At 54.3% G+C, this 20,819-nt stretch overlaps 1 protein-coding gene across 2 annotated transcripts; it reads right to left on the bottom strand.

The window, feature by feature from the left end:
- Nucleotides 1–9,027: 9,027 nt before the first annotated feature.
- Nucleotides 9,028–20,042, bottom strand: SERPING1 (serpin family G member 1). Of its 2 annotated transcripts, none has more exons than XM_029913809.1 (9): nt 19,731–20,042; nt 18,945–19,000; nt 17,349–17,487; nt 16,563–17,306; nt 14,124–14,261; nt 13,191–13,394; nt 12,687–12,829; nt 10,702–10,921; nt 9,028–10,001 (listed from the first exon to the last, which is right to left on the bottom strand). In XM_029913809.1, exons 2-9 carry the CDS (start codon nt 18,987–18,989, stop codon nt 9,751–9,753), a joined length of 1,884 nt encoding a protein of 627 aa, XP_029769669.1. In that variant the 5' UTR covers nt 18,990–19,000; nt 19,731–20,042; the 3' UTR covers nt 9,028–9,750. The 2 variants fall into 2 exon arrangements, with proteins under 2 accessions (XP_029769669.1, XP_029769670.1); XM_029913810.1 differs by having other exon boundaries at nt 9,751–10,001; nt 17,349–17,484.
- Nucleotides 20,043–20,819: the final 777 nt, after the last annotated feature.

The raw sequence follows: 20,819 nt of genomic DNA, 5'->3' as shown, positions 1-20,819 counted from the left end.
CGCTATTCACCCATTCCTCTTGCCTGCCAGCAGAGAGCCAACCACGGAGGACTGGTTGGAAGCCTGGCCCTGTCTGATTTTCTTGCCCCCAGGAGATGGGTCCTTTCCCGACCACATAACCAGCGGTCACTTTGGCAGTGCCAATGGAAACTGTCTGGGTACAACTGTACTGGCTCCCCCCGCTGTGTACAAGCTGCAGAATCCCCTTTAGTCTTCTTATCTGTTCCCTCGCTAGCTCCTATCTTCCTCCCCCCCATGCCTGGGACACCCCCGTCTGCTCCCCTCCAGTCCTCAGGACGCCCCCAACTACTCCCCTCCCAGTCCTTGGGATGCCCTGTCTGCTCCCCCCACCCAGTCCTCAGGATACCTATGTCTGCTCCCCTTAGCACTTGGGATGCCCCCCTCTGCTCCCCTGCTCGTCCTTGGGACACTCCCATCTGCTCCCCCCAGTGCCTGAGATGCCCTGTCTGTGCCCCCTGGGTGCCCAGGAGACCCATCTGCTCCCCCTGGGATGCCCCCATATGCACCCCCCCCCCCCCCAGGATGCCCCCGTCCGCCCCCCCCCGCCCCCCGGATGGCCCCCCCCTCTCCTCCCCCCCCAGTGCCTAGGATGCCCTGTCTACACCCTCCTGGTCCTTGGGATGCCCCCGTCTGCACCCCTTGGCTCCCAAGGTACCCCATCTGCTCCCCCAGTTTGTAGCTCTGCTGATGGCTTGTTCTGTTAGGCGCTGTCTGCACCGGGGCTCACACACAGTAGCAGCGTGTCTGGGGGTGGGTGCAGCTCTGAACTGATGCCCAGGCTCATCCCTTCCCCTGCCCCCTGGCTCATCCCGCCCGTGCCCCCCATCCCTCCATGGCGATAACCCAACGGCTTCTGCAGCCAGTTCTTCTGCCTCCACTCCAGCTTCCCCAGGACTTTCCTTGCTGCGCTGAGGAACTGAGATTCCTAGGCAGCTGGTGAGTCACAAGGCCTGGGGGTATGATCTGAGCCAACAGGTGGGATATAAAGGCCCTAGTCAAGCTGCAGGTAGAGGATCGCGGCGCCTCCTAGAATTGCCCTGAAGGACACAGGATGAGGCTGCGTGAGTAAGGGCTGCTACAAGGGAAGGAGGGTTGCGTTCCACTGCGCCAGTGGCCGTGCTGCTCCCCAGCATCAGTCGCACAGGCTGCTGGTGTGAGGAGTTTGTCTGTGCTCAGCTGGAGGGGAAGGATTCACCCCAGCATTACATAGAGGCTGGGCACGCCAGTGGAGCAGGGGTTAAGGGAAGGGGCTGTCACTCCAGGGCTTTCACTCGGGGCTGGGTGGTCGAAGGAGCTCAGCGCTGCCTTCAGGACGCAGGTTTCTCCTCCTAGACTTTAGTGCATTTGACCCATCATTAGAACGGGGCATAGGGCTGCAGAACTGTGAAGGGGGAATCCCAGGGCTGGGTTAGCAGGGGGCAGTGGATTGGGACTGAGGGGCAGGAGGGCATAATGACCCTGCTCTGGGATCGTGCCAGGGCTGGGTTCCTTCCTTCCTTCCGTCCTGGTGCAACGGGCAGGGATTGTCCTGTGCAGAGGAGCCAGGACTGGCACTTCTGTAGGCATCCATAGGCAAAGCAGCTGCCCTGCTCTGGGTGGGTGCTGTGATCTCACCTTGGCTGGGGCAAGAGGCTGTGATCATGCAGGATCCCATTGGGCTGGGATCCGCTCTCCCCAGGAAACCCTTCTGTGGTGAGCCCATGCCATCCCTCAGTGGGGAGGGGTCGGGCAGGTGTGGAGGACAATAGATGAGTCATGGAATAACCAAGATAATTGTCTGCATGAATATCTCATCTACTTTCTCTCTCTTATCGAACTACGGCTCCATCCCCCATTTGTCAGCAAATGTAGCTCTGTTAATATCATTGATCTCAATGATAATAATCACCACTAGTATTCTGACAGCACCCAGCCATGTGCTAGATGCTGAGTCATTACCTAAATTATAGCAACACCTGAGATTGCTAAAACTGAATGAGATGGAAAAAATGGAAAAGGCATTTCTCTCCTTGTTTTCTTTCTATCTTTTGGGGCTTTATGTATGCTAGTCAGTTTCACTCCTGCATTGTGAGTCAATTTCACTTCTTGCAGTTAGGGGAGATACAAGAGCTGCTTCCATGTTTGGTTGGCTGTGAATATTTATGATCCTCTTCCATGAAATCCCTTCACTGGTGAATTTTCCACAATGGCCACCCTGAGCCTTCTTGGGGGCAGGTGGGTGGGTGAGCAAGATGTCATTTAAAATCAACGAGATGAAATATCCTGAGTAAAACTGTTTTCATGGATTGTAAGGCCAGGTGGGACTGCAGGATCATCAAGTCCAGAGAACCTCCCCCAGAGACTGCAAAGTAGAAACCTCGGTTTCATTTGTCCTCCTCTGGCTGAGGACAAGGAAATTGCCTGGCTTAGGGATAGAAGGAATTCACATCTGCCCGGGGTAACAGAATGTTAATCGGGGATCAGAGGGAAGGAGGTGGAAGAAACCCACCCCTGCAGATAGACACCAGTTATTATGGTGGAAATCAACACAGACGCTTATGACAGGTGGTGAGCTGGGGCTAGAATTTGCATCCTTCTGCCCCAAAAGCACAGGCCTCTGCCATTGCAGGGGAGCACCTGTAGCTGGCAGCAGTTGAAGGTCCCTTATTCAGTCTGTGCACTCTTGCACTGTTGGCATGTATTGCTGGGCTTTACCGGGAGGTCTCTGGGGCAAATGGAGGGCTGGAAGGGCCCTCAAGAGAGATCCCTGACAGGTATCAGTCTAATCTGTTCTTAAAAACCGCCAAGTATGGGGATGCCACAGGCTCTCCTGATGCCCTGTTCCAGAGCTTCACTAGCCTCAGAGATATTCCTAGTCTCTAACCTGAATCTCCTGTGCTGCAAACTAAGCCAAGCGCTTCCCACCCTACAAACTAAGCCAAGTGCTTCCTGCCCTGGGACGCAGGGAACAACTGATCACTAGCCTCTCTAGAACAGCCTTGGACATATTGATGGAAGGGAGCTGTGTGCAGTGGGAGGAGGGAGCATGTGTCTGAGGTCTTGGGGTGGGAGGCAGCTGGAGGGATCTTTTGGGGCCAGGGTGACTGGGGGGATATAGGGAGATGAGCTGCCCCAGATCAGCTTGGATGACTGAAGGGTTGGATGGTGGGAACAGAAGGGAGCTCTTTTATAGCCCTGCCCTCTTTCCCAGCATTCATTACTGCCTAGCCTACAGCTTCCCATCAGTCCTGGGAACTACGCCTCCCAGAATTCCCTAGGAACAGGCTAGCCTCCCTTAAAGGACCAGTTAAGCCACTATTATTCGTCCCCCTCCCTGCCTGATTGAATATGTGTGTGCTCAGTGGGGAGAGGTCCCCAGGGCCCCCTTGGGAGTGATGTCATCAGGTCCAATCAGCCAATCAGAATGTGACTTTGGACTATGTGTGTTCCCCTCTGGAGGTACAGGGAGGTAACTCCGGTGTGTTGTCCCCCGTGCAGGACGGAGTGACGTCTTGTCCCTGACCTCAGTGCTAGCTGTGCTCTGGTCCCTGGCCCAGGGGCGCCCTGGCCCCGCGTGCAATGCCGAGTGGCCCAATGCTCAGGACATCGCAGGACACCTGAAGAACTGCCTGGAACACCTGCATAAGATGTTCCTGGTACGAGAGGGGCTTGCCATCCCCCATGGGACCCACCCTCGCTTGGGCCCTCCCCATGGGACCCCCCACCCTGGCCATCTTCCCCCAATGGGCCACCCACCCTGCTCAGATCCCCTCCATGTGATCCCTGCCTTGACCATCTCCATCCCAGGGACCACCCTGCTCAGGTCCTCTGCCCCGCGTGCCCCCCCCCACACCTGCCCCCTATGGGACCCCCCCATCCTGGCCATCTCTCCCACTGGTCAGGCCCTCCCCTGCTTCATGGGAACCCCATCCTGGCCATTCCCCGCCATGGGACCCCCACTCTGCTCAGCCCCCCTTTGGGATGCTCGCCCTGACCATCTTTATTCCCATGGGGCCACCCTGCTCACGTCCTCCCTCATAGGCCCCCGCACCCCACTCAGACCCGCCCAGGGCCCCCACCCGCTCATCCCCTCATCATGCATCTCCACGCTTGCAGGAAGAGGGTTACAAAGATGGAGAAAAGAGGAGCCGTGTCTGCCTCCCGACGAGCAGCGAGGCCAGTGACGGGGCCACGCAGCTGGTAAGGAGACCCATGGACCTTCCCAGCGCGGGCAGGAGATGCCCGGTGACTTGGAGGGGCAAGGCTGGGCCCCCGGTAGGATCGAGATCTTCCAGCCTAATGCCAGGTCATTGGCCTCTCAGGGGTCGCACTTGGGACCTGCAAGCCCGCACTTCTCCTGCCTGAGCTAAGGGGTCCTGCTGCGTTGTCTGAGACTGCAGCCAATCTCTACAGGCAACCCAGCCCTCACAGGAGGGGACAGAGCCCTGCACTGCGTGGGGGTGGGTTATGCTTCCCTTCCCCTGGGTCTGGTAGGCTGCCGGACTCCTGCCTCTTAACCTATGTCTCCCTCCAAAGGGAGCGGGGGCAAAACACCCTGGGGCTTGGTTCTCCCGCTGGTGCCGCCTCATATCAGCTCCTGCCATGGGGGAATCGGTCAGAGCCCCGACCCTCCTGTTTTGAAAGGCGGATTGCCTCAGCACCTGTTTCGCTGGGAGGTATGGGAGGTCCGAGGTGGGGACTGAGGAGGTGCTGGAGAGCTCATTACAGCTAACAAAGCCTCGTTGTGGGATCATCACCCCCTGTTGGCAGAGGGGGAAACTGAGGCATGGGCAGGGATAGGGACTTTCCTGAGGCCATGTGGTGAGCTTGGAATGGAACCCAGGAGTCCTGGCTCATAGGCCCAATAACTAGACAGCCAATAACTAACCATAAAGCAGGAGCAAGACTCCCCAAAGTGGCCAGTCAGGGCTCCGCTGTGCCAGGGGCTGTACAGACAGAATAAAGAGCAGGACTGTGGATCGGGTCCTTTCTGGAGCTCCCTGGACAAGGGCGGGAGCTAACTCTGCGAGTGCTGACCCAGCTCCTCTTCCATGCCTCTTCCAGGACACGATCAGCACCCGGCTGTGCCAATACAATGCCTGCTTGAGGCACCTGGCAAACAGCTTCTGGGGGACCAACCAGCTGCCGCTCAGCATCACCAGTGGCATGAGCCTCTGCCAGCGCCAGCTCTCCCACCTCAGAAACACCATCAGCAAGATGAAGGTAAAGGAGCCCACACCCCTTCCCTGGGACAGTGCTGTAGCCTGCAGATAAACCACGGGAGAAACCATTGCTGTCTTTAGCTGTGGGGGGAAGCAGAGCTGACATGTCTCTGCAGGTGGTTTATTCTGCATGTGATTATCACTGCGGATGGGTATGTGGAGCGCTGGTGCCTTGTGGATAAAGCCCTAGGCTGGGATCCAGGAGATAGCGGTTCAAGTTTTGGCTCTACCACAGGCTCCCTGTGAGACCTTGATCTCAGGGCTGGATTAAGGCAGCCCTGAATACTCCCCTCTCCCTGCGATGTGGTGGTAAGAAGGGCCTCTCTTGAGAGGGGGTGGAGTCCCCCCGGCCAGCGGGGTCACTCTCCTTGGGAGATGGGGAACAAGGGCAAAAATAGTCTGTGATCATGTCATCGAAGCCTGTATCATGATGCACATGGCTAAGGGAGCTGAATGAAGGTTTCAGGGGCACCTTTAATTCTGCTATTTCCTAACTGTTGAATGATTGACTTTGTGATCTTCACGTTCTTTTAATGTAGCTTTTATGGATGTAATTTCCTAGGAACTTTAAAAATTACTGGGGGGGGGAGGGGGAACAGATCTTCCCCCGTGGAACCATTTTGACCCTAGCCTCAGTCATCAGCAGGGTTGGAACGTTCAGCTCCACCACACAGAGCTCGGCCTCTGGAGCTACCGGAATTGGTGGGTGCAGTGGTAGGCTGTTATCGTCCAAGAGAATCAGGCACTAAGAACATAAAGACGGCCATACTCGGTCAGACCAATGGTCCATCTAGCCCAGTATCTCGTCTTCCGACAGTGGCCAATGCCAGGTGCTTCAGAGGGCATGAACAGAACAGGGCACATATCGAAGGATCCAGCCCGTCGCCCAGTCCCGGCGTCTGGCAAGCAGAGGGTTAGGGACACCCAGAGCATGGGGTTGTGTCTCTGACCATCTTGGCTAATAGCCATCAATGGACCTACCCTCTATGAACTTATCTAATTCTTTTCTGACCCCCGTTCTACTTCTGGCCTTCACAACATCCCCTGGCAAGGAGTTCCACAGCTTGACTGTGTGTTGTGTGAAGAGGGGGTTAGGCCACGTGGCCAGTGGGTTTTACAGCTATTGGATGGCAGCAGAGGAATAGTGAGACTCAGGATGCCTGGGTTCCATTGCAGGCTCTGGAGGGGATAGACCCTAGTGGGTTATAGATCCTACTGCCCTGTCCCCCCTTTGCACCCTCTGACTACTGCAACTCCTTCACCCTATCCACTCTCAGGCGGCTTCTGCCTCCCCCTCCACGATGCCTGGGCACCAACAGGGGACCATGGGGAGTACGGGAGAGACAGGTTCCCTGCTCTCAGTTCCAGCAATGCAGTGGCTCCTGGCAGCCAAGAGCAGAAATTGTAGGGAAAGTGCTGCTTCCCTGGGCTGGTTTGAGCATGCTCAGTGCAGACAGAATCACTGGACATTTTAGCTGCTTAATTCTTAGTCTCTACTGAGCATACGCAAGATGTATACATAGGTCAAATTTAGGTGGATTTTCACAGGCACAAAGTCCTGCCCCCTTGCAAGTGCTCCTCTAACCACTAGGCCACACGCCTCTCCTAGAGTCAAGCACAGAAGCCAGGAGTCGAGATCACCTAACGTTCTCCTGCTGTGTGACCCGCCATGAAGGCTAGGCTGTGACGAGAGCTGGGAAGATGATAGATTTTTTTGGTTCATTGGTCACTCGAAAAGTTGGGGAAAAAAGATCTGTGTCAGGTTGGCCCCAAGCCAAACATTTCCAAAATTTGTGGTGGATGGAAAAAATAAAAAAGAAAAGATTTGTTTCGGGTCAAATCATGCGTTTTATTCTGACAACGTTGAAACATTTTGTTTTGATTTTGACCATGTTTGAATGTTTACAAAATAAAATGAAAGGGCGTTTTTTAACGAAAAGTCTTTTTAAGCTGAAAAATCAAAATGTTTTGAGTTGTTGAGCCTTTTTTTCAGTTTTTTCCCCACAAACGAACAATTTGGTGAAACCAACACAAATTCATGAAATATTTCCGGCTCATTTTGAATTTGCATTTTTCTCCAGACGAAGAAAGTTTTGGCTGAAAAATATCACCAAGTTCTAGTCAAGCCTCTAGAGTCACCGATTTAATGTTATTGCTGTAACACCTGAGAAAGGGAGCGGCGGGGAAGATCTAAAGACCAAAGGTTCAAACGTCCATGCCTTCATGGGCGTCATGGGCTTTTCTGTTGATCTCTTTCCCCGATTTATAAACCTGGTTTATTTCATTTGCACGACGCAGACTTGCCCTTTCCAAGTGGTTTGATGGCTGGGGAATGTTGTGATCTGTCAGGCATAGGGAGTGACCTGCAGCAAAATCCAGGTGTTCTGTAGTTTGGTGACTTTTGGAGGGGCGACCTCCTGACATTTCATTCTCCCTCTCTGTCTCTGTTCTGCCCAGCAGCCACCAGCAGCAGCACCGTACCCGTCCTTCTGCGAAGTGGCCTGGCCCTTTGCTGGCACCGGCTGGAGGGAGATCACCACCGGGCCCCAGCTCTCCAAGGAGCTTCTTGAGTACTTGAAGCAACTGCAATTCCCCTGTGGCTGAAGACACCCTTTTGTGCAGCTAGTGTGTGTGAGTGTGTGCAAAAGGTGGGGGTGGGGGGTGAGTGTGTTTGTGCATTGCTCTGTGTATCTGTGTGCACGTGTGCGCAGGAACAGTTGAGACCGTGGGTCGACTGTTCCAACATGCCTATGTGATGAAGTCATTTCAGCTCCAGACTTTCATTGTTTTCAACAGAAGTGAGACGCCCCCTTTGTGGCTCTGGGCCTAAGTCCCATCTCTGAAAGAGACAGACACAGGTGCTCGGTCCCACTGAGACTCTGGCTCATGAGGGCCTGAATCACTTTTGAAGAGAGGATTTAGGAGCCTGGGTCACTTGGATGCTTTGGAAAACGCACCCAGTGCTCCAAGCCCAGCTGGAAACCAAAAGCACCTTTGAAGCGAGGAATGTGGCTCACGAGAACAAGAGGACTATGCTCTCCTGCGCCCCTTGGTGCGTGACTGCGCATCTCTACATCCATGCTACTAATAATTATATTTAATATCTATTGCCTCTCACACCTTCCCACCGGGGTGTGGCCCCACGAGGTGGCTTTGGTGGCGAGTATATTTTTAAATAAAACACACAGCTTTTCTAGTACTGCGACCATGGTATACCTGCCTCTCATCCCTTTGGCTCATTTGCACACAACAGGCCGGCTGGCTGGCTCGATATACCGCAGCGGAATATGCTCAGCCCTCCACTTGGCCAATCCGAGCGCTGCCTGCTAATTTCCCCTTGCCTCTGAAGCGTACCACTGGAAGGCCAGGCCAATGGGTGGCGCCCCCAGCTGTCAAGCTACTGTTGGGTGGACTATACCACCTGGAGGGTGGAGTGGGGCTGCCCCACTGGCTATGGTGCTAAATATGGGGACTCCTTAGGGCAAGAAGAGAGATGGAGTGGGGGGCAGTGAGGGGCAGAGGGAGGCATCTGCTGGTGTTATGGGATCTCTCATGTACATGTATGTAGATCATACTAGGATCTTGGCCTAGGAAATCCTTGAGTCAGGTCCCTCCAGGGGAATTCAATGTGACAACAACTTGTGTGGGGGGTAACTAGATCTGGATAATGACCCCTCAAGGCGTTATTTACCCTTGTGCCCCTACATTTACCACCCAGGGAGGTAACCGGACCAGTGGAATCACCCCCTCCACTCCACTTCTGGCTGCAGGCACTCTGGGAGGTGAGAAGGAGAGGCCAGGAAGCCAAAGTTTTCAGACTTTATTTACTGTTGGAAGAGGCAGCGGCTGCTGTGAGGGGGACCGAGTCGAGGGAGTGGGGAGAAGGGACCCCCCACAGATCAGCTCTTCCCTGTACATTTCAGAAGATCCGAGCCTGGGATGGTCACAGGCTACAGACAGTCCAGTGGGGAGAGGGAGGAACAAAGGGGATGAGAGAGGGAGACAGAGGGAAAATCCAGAGAGAACAGACTGTGGCGATGAATGGGGTGTATTGGGAGATAGCTAGATAGAGGCTACGTATTGGGGATGCATGGATAGATAATAATAATCCCTAGCTCATCTACAGCCCTTTCCATCAGCAGATCTTTAGTGCTTTACAAAGCAGGTCAGGATCATTATCCCCATTTTGTGAATGGGGAAAATGAGGCATAGAGCTAGAACGTCTCTTGATCAAGGACGCCTAGCAGCAGAACCTAGGTCTCTGTGAGGCCCAGTCCACTGTGCTAACTACTAGGCTACACTGCCTCCCAGGTCAGTCCCTTGATAGATGCTGTGTGTGGGATTGATAGCGAGGTAGAAGGGAGTGCATGAGGATGGTTATATACGGAGGGGGAAAGAGAGAGAGAGAGACAGATATTCCCCCCCACTCAAAGCATCACAGCCAAGCAGCACGCCGCGGGCACCCTGTTCAGTGCCTGTGGCACCAGGGCATACCATGCAAGTGACACTGGGCGTGGAGAGGGCTGGTTCACACTCTGGGGTCGTTGACGTGGCCCATGAAGATGGGGAAGCTGTGGTCGTCATTCCACAGCACGAAGAGGAAGGGCTGCTGCACGTCGAAGACCCAGGCAGTGCGGGCCACCGAAAAGGCCGTGGCAGCTGCGGCCTCCACCCCTTCCTCGTTCAGCTCCAGCATGGCTCGGTGCTGGGCGCTCGTCACCAACAGATCTTCTGCCTCTGAGATGCCGCACAAGTTCGAGTCATAGAAAATGCCGTAGTCTGGAGAACAGGCAGAGAAGGGAGGAGGCAGGAGCCACCCCTTAGTGCCCAGGAGTCTGCCCCAGTCCTGGAGACCCTCCCCCCCGGTTAGAGACCAGTGCCAGCGATCAACCATGGAGATGGGCCACTCAGAACCAGGGGAGCCCATGATATGTCCAGTGGTCTCATGGGACCAAGAGACATGGGACTGATCAGCTATGGGAATGGGTCATTCCAAACCAAGGGAGCCTGTGATGTGTCCAAAAGTCAAATGGAGCCAATGGACATTGGTGTGATGGATCGGCCATGGAGATGGGTCACTCAGAACCAGGCGTCATGATCCACCCAGCAGTCTCACATATCCATCAGACATGGGATACATCAATCAAGGAAATGGGTCACTCAGAACCCGGGAGCTGCAGGGGGCGGGGGTCCATGGTGTGTCCACTGGTCTCACAGACCCAACAGACACTGGCGTGGTGGATTAGCCACGGGAATGGGTCCCTCAGAAGCAGCAGTCTGATGCCACCCCTCAGGAAATGACAGCATTGCTCATCCATTCTCCTCCAGGAAGTGATGTCACAACCCAACACTCCTGCTCTGATGTCCCTTCCTGCCCAGAGGGGGAGTGGGCTCTCTTGCCTCTTCCCCTCCCACCCCTCGTACCCCCCAGCCCAGCCCCCACTGCCGCCATCCATCACCCGCCCAGCACCATCCTTACCCATCTCCCCCAAGATGTCCAAGAGGTTCTGGGAGCTGTCCAGCTTCAACTTGGGCAGGCTCACCACGGTGGGCTTGAAGGGGACGCCCATCAGCTTCTTCATCACCGCAGCGAAGGTCTCTTTGGTCAGCTTCTGCTGCACCTCGGCGAGCATCTGGGACACGTGCTGGGGCACGATGACTACGAGGCTCATGTTGTGGGACAGCTGCAGCCGGCCAACCTTGGGGGAAGACGACACAAAGGCCTCTCTGTGCTGAGGGCCTGTCCTGAGCCCCAATCAAATGTCCCCTTCTCCCGTCCGTCCCTTCATGTGCCACAGCTGGGTCCTCATCACCCCATCCCCCTATTCCCCTTCCAATGGGACCTCCAAGCCACCCGTGGGCGTGAACCAGCATCATGCCACTGACTGCCGTCTTGGTCAGCTGGGTATCAGGCCCCTTGTGCCTACACCTACCCTGCACCACCAATTGCAACCCCTGCGAGCCAGGGAATGGGTACATGGTGCCTTTGATGTCCCACTCCCCATCCCTGGGACAGCATCCATTTCTCCCACATGCTTTTGTGTTCCCAAGTCCCGCCCCCTTCCCGTTCTTGGTCCTGCCCACTCCCACGCCTGGGCAATTAGGGCTGAGCAACACTTTTTCATCAAAGCCTTTTCTTCCCCAAGAGAGCTGGCATTTTTCAACCACGTTTCCTCCAAAACTTCCTGCCAAACATATTTTTGGACAAAACAGTGGAGAATGAACATTTTCCATTAAATGGTTTCAGGTTTCAAAAGCCAAAAATGTTTCAGTTTTTAAAACTGAAAACCAATATTTTTTGCCAAAATCAAATTAAAAAATGTGTTTAAAACAAACAAACAAACAAACAAACAAAAAAACCCACTTATTTTTTATGTAAACTGTTTTTTTTAACCAAAATCTGTTTTGTTCAAACCAAAAACCAATTTGGTTTCTTACTGAAATTTTCCCCCCGAATAAACAACTGATTTCCTTTTTAACAGAAAACGGATTTTTTTAACCAAAAAGCAATTCGATTGTTGTTCTTGCCAAAAACATGTTTACTTTCTACCCAAAAACTAATTAAAAGGACAAAAAAAAATTTCTTGCCAGAAACCAATTTTTTTTTCTAAACAAAATGCAGTTGTTTTAGAGCACGAAACTCAGTTTTTTCCCTGCTAACAACTGATTTGCTTTCTAACAAAAAACCTGATTTGCTAACAAATTAAAATGTGTTCGTTTCTCATTTAAAAAAGTCAAGGCCAAACGCCCCCCGCCCCCCACACAAAAATCTCTGAAAAATGTGTTGCCTGAAAATCATGAAAGAAACAAATGTTTTTGGACTTTTCCCACAAAAAATCTTGGTGTTTTGTGACCAGTTCAGCATATAATGCTAGGGTCAGTTGGAAATGTGGGACAATAAGGACTTGCATCTCTCTTAGGATCTTATCCCAGCCCCCAATCTCTGGGCGCCTTGCATGTAGAACCAATGCTCTGCTGGAGAAAAGACTTCCCAGGCAATGACTGGACCCCCGCTCTGTGGAGCAACGGATATTGGATGCCATAAGTTGAGAGTCCTCAGCTTGAGATCCCCACCTGCACCTCGAGCCTGCTATTCTGAGATGCTGGCTTCACTCGGATGAGATGGGAGGTGGGGAGGGGAGGGGAGAGGAGTGTGGAGAGGGGGGGCATAGGGGTAGGGTGACCAGATGTCCCATTTTTAAAGGGACAGTCCCATTTTGGGGGACTTTTTCTTATATAGGCGCCTATTATTCCCCACCCCCTGTCCCATTTTTTCACAGTTGCTATCTGGTCACCCTACATAGGGGACATCACTAAGTGACATTATGGAGGAGGTGCGATGGGGTGGAAAACAAGGAGACAGTAGAGGGGAGAAGGAGGGAAAAATGGAGTTGCCGTTGGAAGGTGGGCAAGGCAGGGGCCAAGAGGGAAGGGGTGTGGCACAGAGCACCCACGGGGGCTCACCTTGGCCTGCAGGCTGGGGTCATTGAAGAAGGCCAGCGGGTACTTCTTGCTGGTCATCATGGGCACCTGGATGGGGGCCTGGCCCGGGCGGTAGAACGTCTCATTCACTGTGTTCTTCACTTTAAAGGTCGTCTTCCACTTGGCTGGAGGGCAAAAGGACAGGGAGATGTAGCCGGGGAGCACCCTCAGTGCAGGGATGCCACAAGGGGTATCCCAGAGGAGTCCCTCAAGGGCAGGGGGCTTGAGGGGCTGGGCAGCCTGGAGGAGCCCCTCGGGGCAGGGAGCTCCAGGTGGGCTCCCTGGGGGCTCGGCTATCTCAGGGGACCGGTCCCAGTGGGTGCATGGATTGCAGGGGTGGGTCGAACAGGAGTGGCAGCGGGAGCGTGTCCCTGGAGACTCGGCTATTGTGGGGGCAGGTCCAAGGGACTCGGGTTTCTGGAGGGGATGTAGGGGGCAGGGGAGCGGGTCCTGGGCATGGCACGGTGCAATGCGCCCCTCCCTTACATTGGAAATAGACAGCGTTGAGCAGCACCAGCTGGACGTCAGGCTCCAGCTCCTTCAGCAGCCTCTTGATCTTGCCCTTGGTCATCTCTCTCACCCACTTGTTGATGAGTTGCAGGTCCTGGGTCTCATTGCCGCTGAGCATCTGGGGCCGGCTGTTGTAGAAGTGCAGCGACTGGTTGCGGAAGGCTTCGTTCAGGTGCAGGCCTGCAAGCCGGGACGGCAAGGGGATGAGGAATCCAATGCCACCGCTGCCCTGTGAAGCCCTCAAACTCCCCTCTGCCACCTGGGCAACACCAACCTCCCCTTACTCCTACCCCCTAACCACGTCGCGAACCCTCTTCCTGACCATAGGAAGTTAGACAACCCCTCGCCCCTCCCGTTGCCTCAGTTTCCCCATCTGTAAGATCAGCCTCTCTGAGCAGCATTAGATGTCGGGGCCCTGCAGGGGAAATTGCAAAGGGATAACTTGTTTATTTACACTATCTCCACCTGTCTGGAACGGGGTGGTCACAAAGAGCACTCTGGCTAATCCCTTCTTTCAGAGATCCCAGTCCAGACTCCAACGCCCACTTCCCAGGAAGCAAGTCTGTCCCCAGAATTGACTCTAGTTACAGACATTAAGGCAGAGAGCAAAGCCTTCTGCTGTTTGTAACAGCTCCTCCCAAAAAGAAACTACATTACAAAACTAACAGCAACACAGCATGTCTCCAAAGCCTGAACACTTGCTCGCACGCTAAAAAAAAAAAAAAAGAGCTTCTAAGGCTCTGTGCAACAGTGCTGCCTTGGGACCCCTGCCATGACAATATATCCTTCCCTGAAGACATGCTGGGAGGGGGAGTTGGAAAGTGCTTTGAGATTCTCAGAGGGAAGAGCAAAGCACTGGCATTTCTCTGCTGACCTGAGTGCCGATGTGAAGCCCTCACGCCCACTCACCTTGGCGGAGGAAGAGCGCTGAGGCCGAGATCAAGGCCTGGGATTTGAGGAGCCGCTGCAGTGGAGCGTGGACGCAGACGAGATCTGAGGGGTAGGAGAGGATGGACTCCAGCCGCCCTTTGGTTTCGCCGCGGGCCCCTGCGTGAGAAGAACAAGTTCTCAGATGGGAGGATGAGGATTGACAGGGCTGGGGAAAGGGGCACTCCTGCAGCGGGACTGGCCTTGGATAATTCTGTATGTGGGTGGCACTGGGAGCTGGGCTGGAGACTCATCCCCATGGGATTGCTTGGCCTCTGGGGTTTTCTTGGTTGGCCGAGCCTCCCCTTCTCATCAGGGGCTCCCAGTACCATTGGTAACACCATCTCATCCCAGCCACCCAGCGATGTTGCTTTGGCCCATGGCTAATGGCAGAAGGCTCTTGATGCACCATCCCTGAGGGAGGCAGAGCTGGGCATGGCCCCGTCAAGCTGGGAGTGAGTATGGGGGGATGGTGGGGGGTGAGTGAAGGGGTGTGTGATGGGTGTTTGTGAGAGAGAGGTGGGTGTTTGTGTTTGTGAGGTTGAATGTGTGTGTGATAGTTGTGTGACCGCCTCTGTGTGTGTGGTGGTTTTGTGTGTGCAATGGTTGTGTATGTGTATGTGTGAGATGGCTGTGTGTGTGCTGACTGGATTTGTGTAACGGTGTGTGTGTGCACGAACACAGTGGTTGTGCGTGTGTGAAATGGTTGTGTCTGCACATGCAATGGCTGTGTGCACAATGGTTGTGCATGCGATGGTAGTGTGTGCACGCAATGGTTGTGCGTGTGTGTGCACGCATGATGGCTATTTGAGCCTGTGATGGTTGTGTGGACATGTCTGGTGACTGTATGTGCGATGACTGTGTGTGTGAGTGATGGTTCACTGGTGACAGCTGGATGCACGTGCGATGAGTGTGTGTGATGGCTGTGTGCATGCGATGTGTGTGAGATGGCTGTGGGTGTGATAGGTTTGATAGTGCACAATGGGGATGTGTGTGATGGCTGTGTGCGCGCACAATGGGTTTATGTGTTATGGTTATATGTGTTTGATGAGTGAGTGTGTGCGATGGGTGTTTACACATGATGGGTGTTTTTGTGGTTGCTGTTTGTGAGCATGTATGATGGGTGTGCATGTGCAATGTCCATGTGTATGACAGGTGTGTGTGCAGTGTGTGTGTGACAGCTGTGTGTATGCACTCTGGGTGGGTGTATGATGGTTGTGTGTGTCTGTGATGGGTGTGTGTGTGTGATGGGTGTTTGTGTGACAGTTGGGTGGGTGTGCATGCGCAATGGGGGTGTAGGTATGACAGGTACATGTGCAGGCTGGGTGTGTGTGTGTGCACGCGATGGGTATGTGTGTGACAGCTGTGTGTCTGCATGATGGGTATATGTGTGACAGGTGTGCGTGATGGCTGTGAGTATATGTCAGGGGTTCTTAGACTTTTGGACTGGTGACCCCTTTCACACAGCAAGCCTCTGATTCCGACCCCCCCTTATGCATTAAAAACACTTTTTTATATATTTAACACCATTATAAATGCTGGAGGCAAAGCAGGGTTTGGGGTGGAGGGTGACAGCTTGTGACCCCCCATGTAATAACCTCGCGACCCCCTGAGGGGTCCCAACCCCCAGTTTGAGAACCCCTGGTATATGTGATAGGTGTATGTGTGACAGGTATGTGTGCAACATTTGTGGGTATGCGTGAGAGATATATGTATGATGTGTGTGTGTGTGTGTGTGAGCTGTGGGTATGCATGATGGGTGTATGTGTGAGAGGTGTGTGTGTGTGTGTGAAGGCTGAGTGTACGTGTGACAGGAGTGTGTGTGACTGCTGTGGGTATGCGTGATGGGTGTATGCGTGACAGGTGTGTGTGAGATAGCTGTGGGTATGTGCGAGAGGTATGTGTATGATGTGTGTGTGTCTGTGTGTGACACCTGTGGGTATGTGTTATGGGGGTATGTGTGACAGGTGTGTGTGTGACAGATGATGGTACACATGGAAGGTGTATGTGTGGCTGGTGTGTGTGCAACAGCTGTGGTATGCGTGATAGGTGTATGTATGGCATGTGTGTGTGTGTGTGTGTGTATGAAGGCTGTGGATACGTGTAATGGGTGTATGTGTCACAGGTGTGTGTGTGAGACAGCTGTGGGTATGCATGATGGGTGTGTGTGTGACAGGCGTGTGTGACAACTGTGGGTATGTGTGATGGGTGTATATGTGACAGGGGTGTGTGTGTGTGACAGCTGTGGGTATGCGTGATGGGTGTATGTGTGAGAGGTATATGTGTGTGACAGCTGTGGGTATGTGTGATGGGTGTCTTTGTGACGGGGTGTGTGTGTGTGACAGCTGTGACTATGTGTGATGGGTGTATGTGTGACAGGTGTGTGTGTGTGACTGCTGTGTATGTGTGCACTGCCCTTACCCAGCAAGAGGTGCGAGAGCGCCAGGGCCACGCTGAAGGGCGAGAAGACCACGTTGGAGCCAGTGCCTTCCACCTTGGGCAATTTCGAATAGAACTTCAGTGCAAAATCAGTCAGCGCCGTTGCCACCCTGGGGCTCTCCTCCTTGGAGTCGTCCCCACAGCTTCCCCAGGGGTCACTGGGCGGGCACCGCTGGGGTGTTGTGGTGGGCGCCGTAGTGGCCTCAGTGGTGGGTGCTGCAGTGGGCTCCTTCGTTGGTTCCTTGGCCGACTCTTTTTCAAGCTCCTTGGCTGGCTCCTTGTCTGACTCCTTGTCTAGCCCCTTGGCCGGCTTCTTGGACAGCTCCTTGTCCAGCTTCTTGTCTAGCTCCATGGTACTCTGGATCTCTGATATATGTCCCTGGCCATGCATGCCAGTAGCCCGATCGGCCTCCCCTTCTCCCTCTGGCACGCTGGAGGCAGCTTTGCAACCTATAGACTCCTCTCCCCCTGGCCCTTCCTGCACCAGCCCCTGCTGGGTCTCCTGCCCCTCCGCCTCCCTCCCATCCTCCACTCTCTTCCCTGAGGTCTGCTCAGGGCCTTCCCCGGTCTGCTCAAGGCCTTCCCCCGTCTGTTCAGGGCCTTCCCCGGTATGCTCAGGGCCTTCCCCGGTCTGCTCAGGGCCTTCCCGGGTCTGCTCAGGGCCTTTCCCGGTCTGCTCAAGGCCTTTCCCGGTCTGCTCAAGGCCTTCCCCCGTCTGCTCAAGGCCTTCCCCCGTCTGCTCAAGGCCTTCCCCCGTCTGCTCAGGGCCTTCTTGACAAATCACATCCTCTTGGCGGGTCCCATTGTTGGCCTCCTTACCTCCTGTGGAGTCGTGGCCAGCAGCTTGTGGGGGGACCTTGGAAGCAGGGCACTGTTTGTCCCCTTCTGCCCCATTCAGCCAATCCTGCTGTGCCGACACCATAGAGGAAAGGAGAAGGATCCATCAGATAAGCGAGATCCAAGGCCCAAGGGGTGTGATTGGATCTGGTACCAACTAAGGGGTGATTCACTGCCCCTTACTGCTCAGGAACTGCCTGAATCTCCCCAGCAGGAGATTCAGCTGAGTGGGGAAATCCCCAAGGGGCGGAGCTACAGGGAAGTTCCTAGGAGGTGGAGTTTCCAGGAGGCAGAGCTGGGGGGAAGTTCCCAGGAGGTGGAGTTTCCAGGAGGTGGAGCTCTGGGGGAGTGGGTGTGGCCAGAGCACACCACTTTGGTCAATATTCTTTGTTCAAAATGTTTTTTTCAACCAAAAATGGCTTTTTAATCAAAACGGCATTTCTGATGGGGGGAAAGCTCCATTTTTGGATGACAGGGGGTGGTTAAAAACCCAATTTTTCAGTTTTCAGCCACCAAAAACTGAAAAATGTCAGGACTTAGGTGAAAATGTTCAGTAAAAGCAAATATTTCTGTCCAACTAGCTAAAGTTTTTTGCTTTCCAGTTGTCAGAAATCAAAAGGTTTTCAGTCACCAAAAACCATCTTTTTTTTCCAGTTTTAGGTTTGTGCTGAAATAAATGAAATGTCAGAAAACGTTACAATTTTCAGCAATGAAAACAAGTAACATCTCAGGTGGAAAATTTTCAATAAACCCCCAAATTTTTGCCCAAGCAGGTGAAAATTTTGGAGTTTCCAGTGCCTTAAACCCCCAAATTTGGGGGAAATGTTCTGGTTTTGGTGGCCAAACATGGAATTTATTTTCCTTTTTTTGTTTGTTTGTTAATAAAACCCCAAAAGGTTTTGCAGAAAAAATATAGGCAAAAATGAAAGAAAATGGTTGTTTTTGCCAATTGTTTTGCAGGGTTAATAAACCAAACATCCTCCACATCCAGAGCGCTGACCATCCCCAAATGGGCACTTACCAGTTGGCATAGCTCAGAGCAACCCCCAGGCTGCTCCAGTCTGTGCCAGGATTGGGGCAGAGATGGGCAAAGACCCAGCATGCTATGCTGTGCCCACTGGCTCTGGCCCTATAGTCTGAAGAGTGGGATTTCAGGCAATGGACCTGGTGCCAGGCTCTGCTATGGGCTTCTTGGGCCTGAGCCCTACCCCATGCCCCGGGCAAAGCAGGTGCATGTGGGCATGTGGTGGCACCACGCCAGCGGATCCGTGATTCAGATCAGTCCCTGGTTCTGGCTACTTCCTCTGTTTGGGAGCCCAGCTCTGCCCACTCAAGAGGCACTGACTCCCCACTTGGGAGCTGACTTTCAGGGCTGTGGGTCACCCACAGCTGCCACTGACATCAGTGCTTGTTCCCTGGTATCTCCAGCCCTAGGGTCCTTGGAGCATTCATCTCCAGCACTTAATGGGTTAAACTCCCCACTCCCCAGCAAGGACAAGGCTCCCCCAGCACGGAGGATGGACTCACGCCTGCGAAGATCACCAACACCACCAGGATCAACCAGCTCTTCATGGCAACGAATCCTGCCAAAGCAATGCCCAGAAGTCAGTGAAAACCCCGCCCACCTTTGCTCTCTCCTAGCCCAGCTGCCCACAGTGCTGGGCCTGGCTGCGACCCCCAGGTGCACCCCCTCCCCACTGAAGTAAAGTGCCCCCCCTCAGGCTGCTCCGCCCAATGCCCTTTCTATTGCACTCCCTCGGCTTCTGTCTGTCTGGCCACGCCCTCTGTGCCAATCTGTCTGTCCTGTCTCTCTGTCCCCCAGTCTCTACATGTCTGTCTGCTCACCCCCTCTCTGCCTGTCTGCCCCCCAATCTCTATGTCTGTTCATACTCCCACTCTGTGCCTATCTGTCCCCCAATCTCTGCATGTCTGTCTGCTCACCCCCTCTGTGTCTGTCTGCCCCCCAATCTCTATATCTGTCTGTTTGTCCACTCCCTCAGTCTGTCCATCCACTCTCTCTATGCCTGTCTGTCTGCCCCCCATCTCTGTCTGTCTATCTGTCCACTCCCTTTGTGCCTGTCTGTTTCTTCATCTTAGGGCCCATCCTCCCACTCTGTCTGTCTCCCCCATCTCTTTGCCTGCCTGTCCTTTCACACCCTTTGTCTGTTGTTCCCCCATCTCCCTGTTTGTCTGTCTGTCCATCCCTTCTGTGTCTGTCTCCCCACCCTGTGCCTCTCTCAGTCTGTCTTTCCCACCCTTCTGTGTCTGTCTGTCCCCCACCCTCCCCACTTGTCCCTGTGTCTGTCTGCGCACCTCTCTCTGTGCGTCCGTCCGTCTGCCTCCCCCTCTCTGTGTCGGACTCTGGGTCTTCCCATTCTGTCTCTTTCGCAATCTCTCATCACATGGCCAGTGTGGATGCTAGGTTCACTCCCAGCAGCTCCCCACCCCTGTTGCTGAAAGCCAGGGGCTGAGAGGCTGAGCCAGGGAGTGGGAGGAAAAGACACCAGATGCAGAAGAGAGAGAGAAGTGAGAAGGGCTGACAGAGGTGGAAAAGGGCTGCAATCTGCCTCATATCTGACCCCAGACCCAGAGCCCCACCTGCTCCCTGTGTTCCGGAGTGATCAGTGTCCAGACCTGAGCCCAGGCACTCAGGGCACAGAGGGCGGTTGGGGGTGGAGCATGGGGTGGAGGGGATGCACCCATTGGCTGGCTCCGGACCCGGCCCGTTAAAAATTAAGGATGATTGATTCCTGGTGTGATTTCCCGTAAATCAGGGGGCAAGAGGGGTGGGCGGCAGCTGGCGCGGGGGAGGCACCGGGTGGATTGTCCAACTCTGTCAAAGGTGCCAGCCGGAAACCGGGGCCTTGGCCCCTTCCCCCATGAGTATAGCCCCCTCTTCCCACCCTGGGGCAGCAACTGGAGGCCAAAGGTACTGGCTTGAAGTGGTTTCCATCATATACAGCAGGGCTGGGCAAACTTTTTGGCCCTAGGGCCACATCGGATACAGAAATTGTATAGAGGGCCGGGTAGGGAAGGCTGCGAGGCATGGCCTGGCCCCCTATCCAGCCCCCTGGAACCCCCACCCCCATCCAACCCCCCCCCTGCTCCCCAACCCTGACTGCCCCCTGGGACTCCCACATTCTATCCAAACACCCCTGCTCTCTGCCCCCTGACTATCCCCCCAGGACGCCCATCCCCTATCCAAGCCCCCCTGCTTCCCAACCCCCTGACCACCCCCCTGGGGCCCCCTATCCAACCCTCCCTGCTCTCCCCGCCCCATGTTACCTGTGGGGTGGGGGAAAGGGGGGCTCAGTCCTTTCCCTTGCTCGTTTGGCTGCTCTCCCTGGCAGTCGGGCAGGGCTCGCTCCCTGTCTGGGCTTGGCTGCTGGGGACAGGGGCCAA

The sequence above is a fragment of the Terrapene carolina genome, unplaced genomic scaffold (assembly GCF_002925995.2).
Source record: "Terrapene carolina triunguis isolate 2854851 unplaced genomic scaffold, T_m_triunguis-2.0 Scaffold926, whole genome shotgun sequence".
Classification (NCBI taxonomy): domain Eukaryota; kingdom Metazoa; phylum Chordata; order Testudines; family Emydidae; genus Terrapene; species Terrapene triunguis.
Note: the sequence above shows the minus strand (reverse complement) of the source record. Positions and strands in the feature narration are given on the sequence as shown.

Excerpts from the sequence above, each read along its gene's own strand:
- SERPING1 (XM_029913809.1), bottom strand. The coding sequence starts at position 18,989 with ATGAAGAGCTGGTTGATCCTGGTGGTGTTGGTGATCTTCGCAGGC. Across the intron at positions 12,830-13,190 it reads CAACGCTGTCTATTTCCAAT|CCAAGTGGAAGACGACCTTT; the intron begins GTAAGGGAGGGG and ends TTTGCCCTCCAG. Across the intron at positions 10,922-12,686 it reads ACCCCAGCCTGCAGGCCAAG|GTTGGCCGGCTGCAGCTGTC; the intron begins GTGAGCCCCCGT and ends TCTTCCCCCAAG.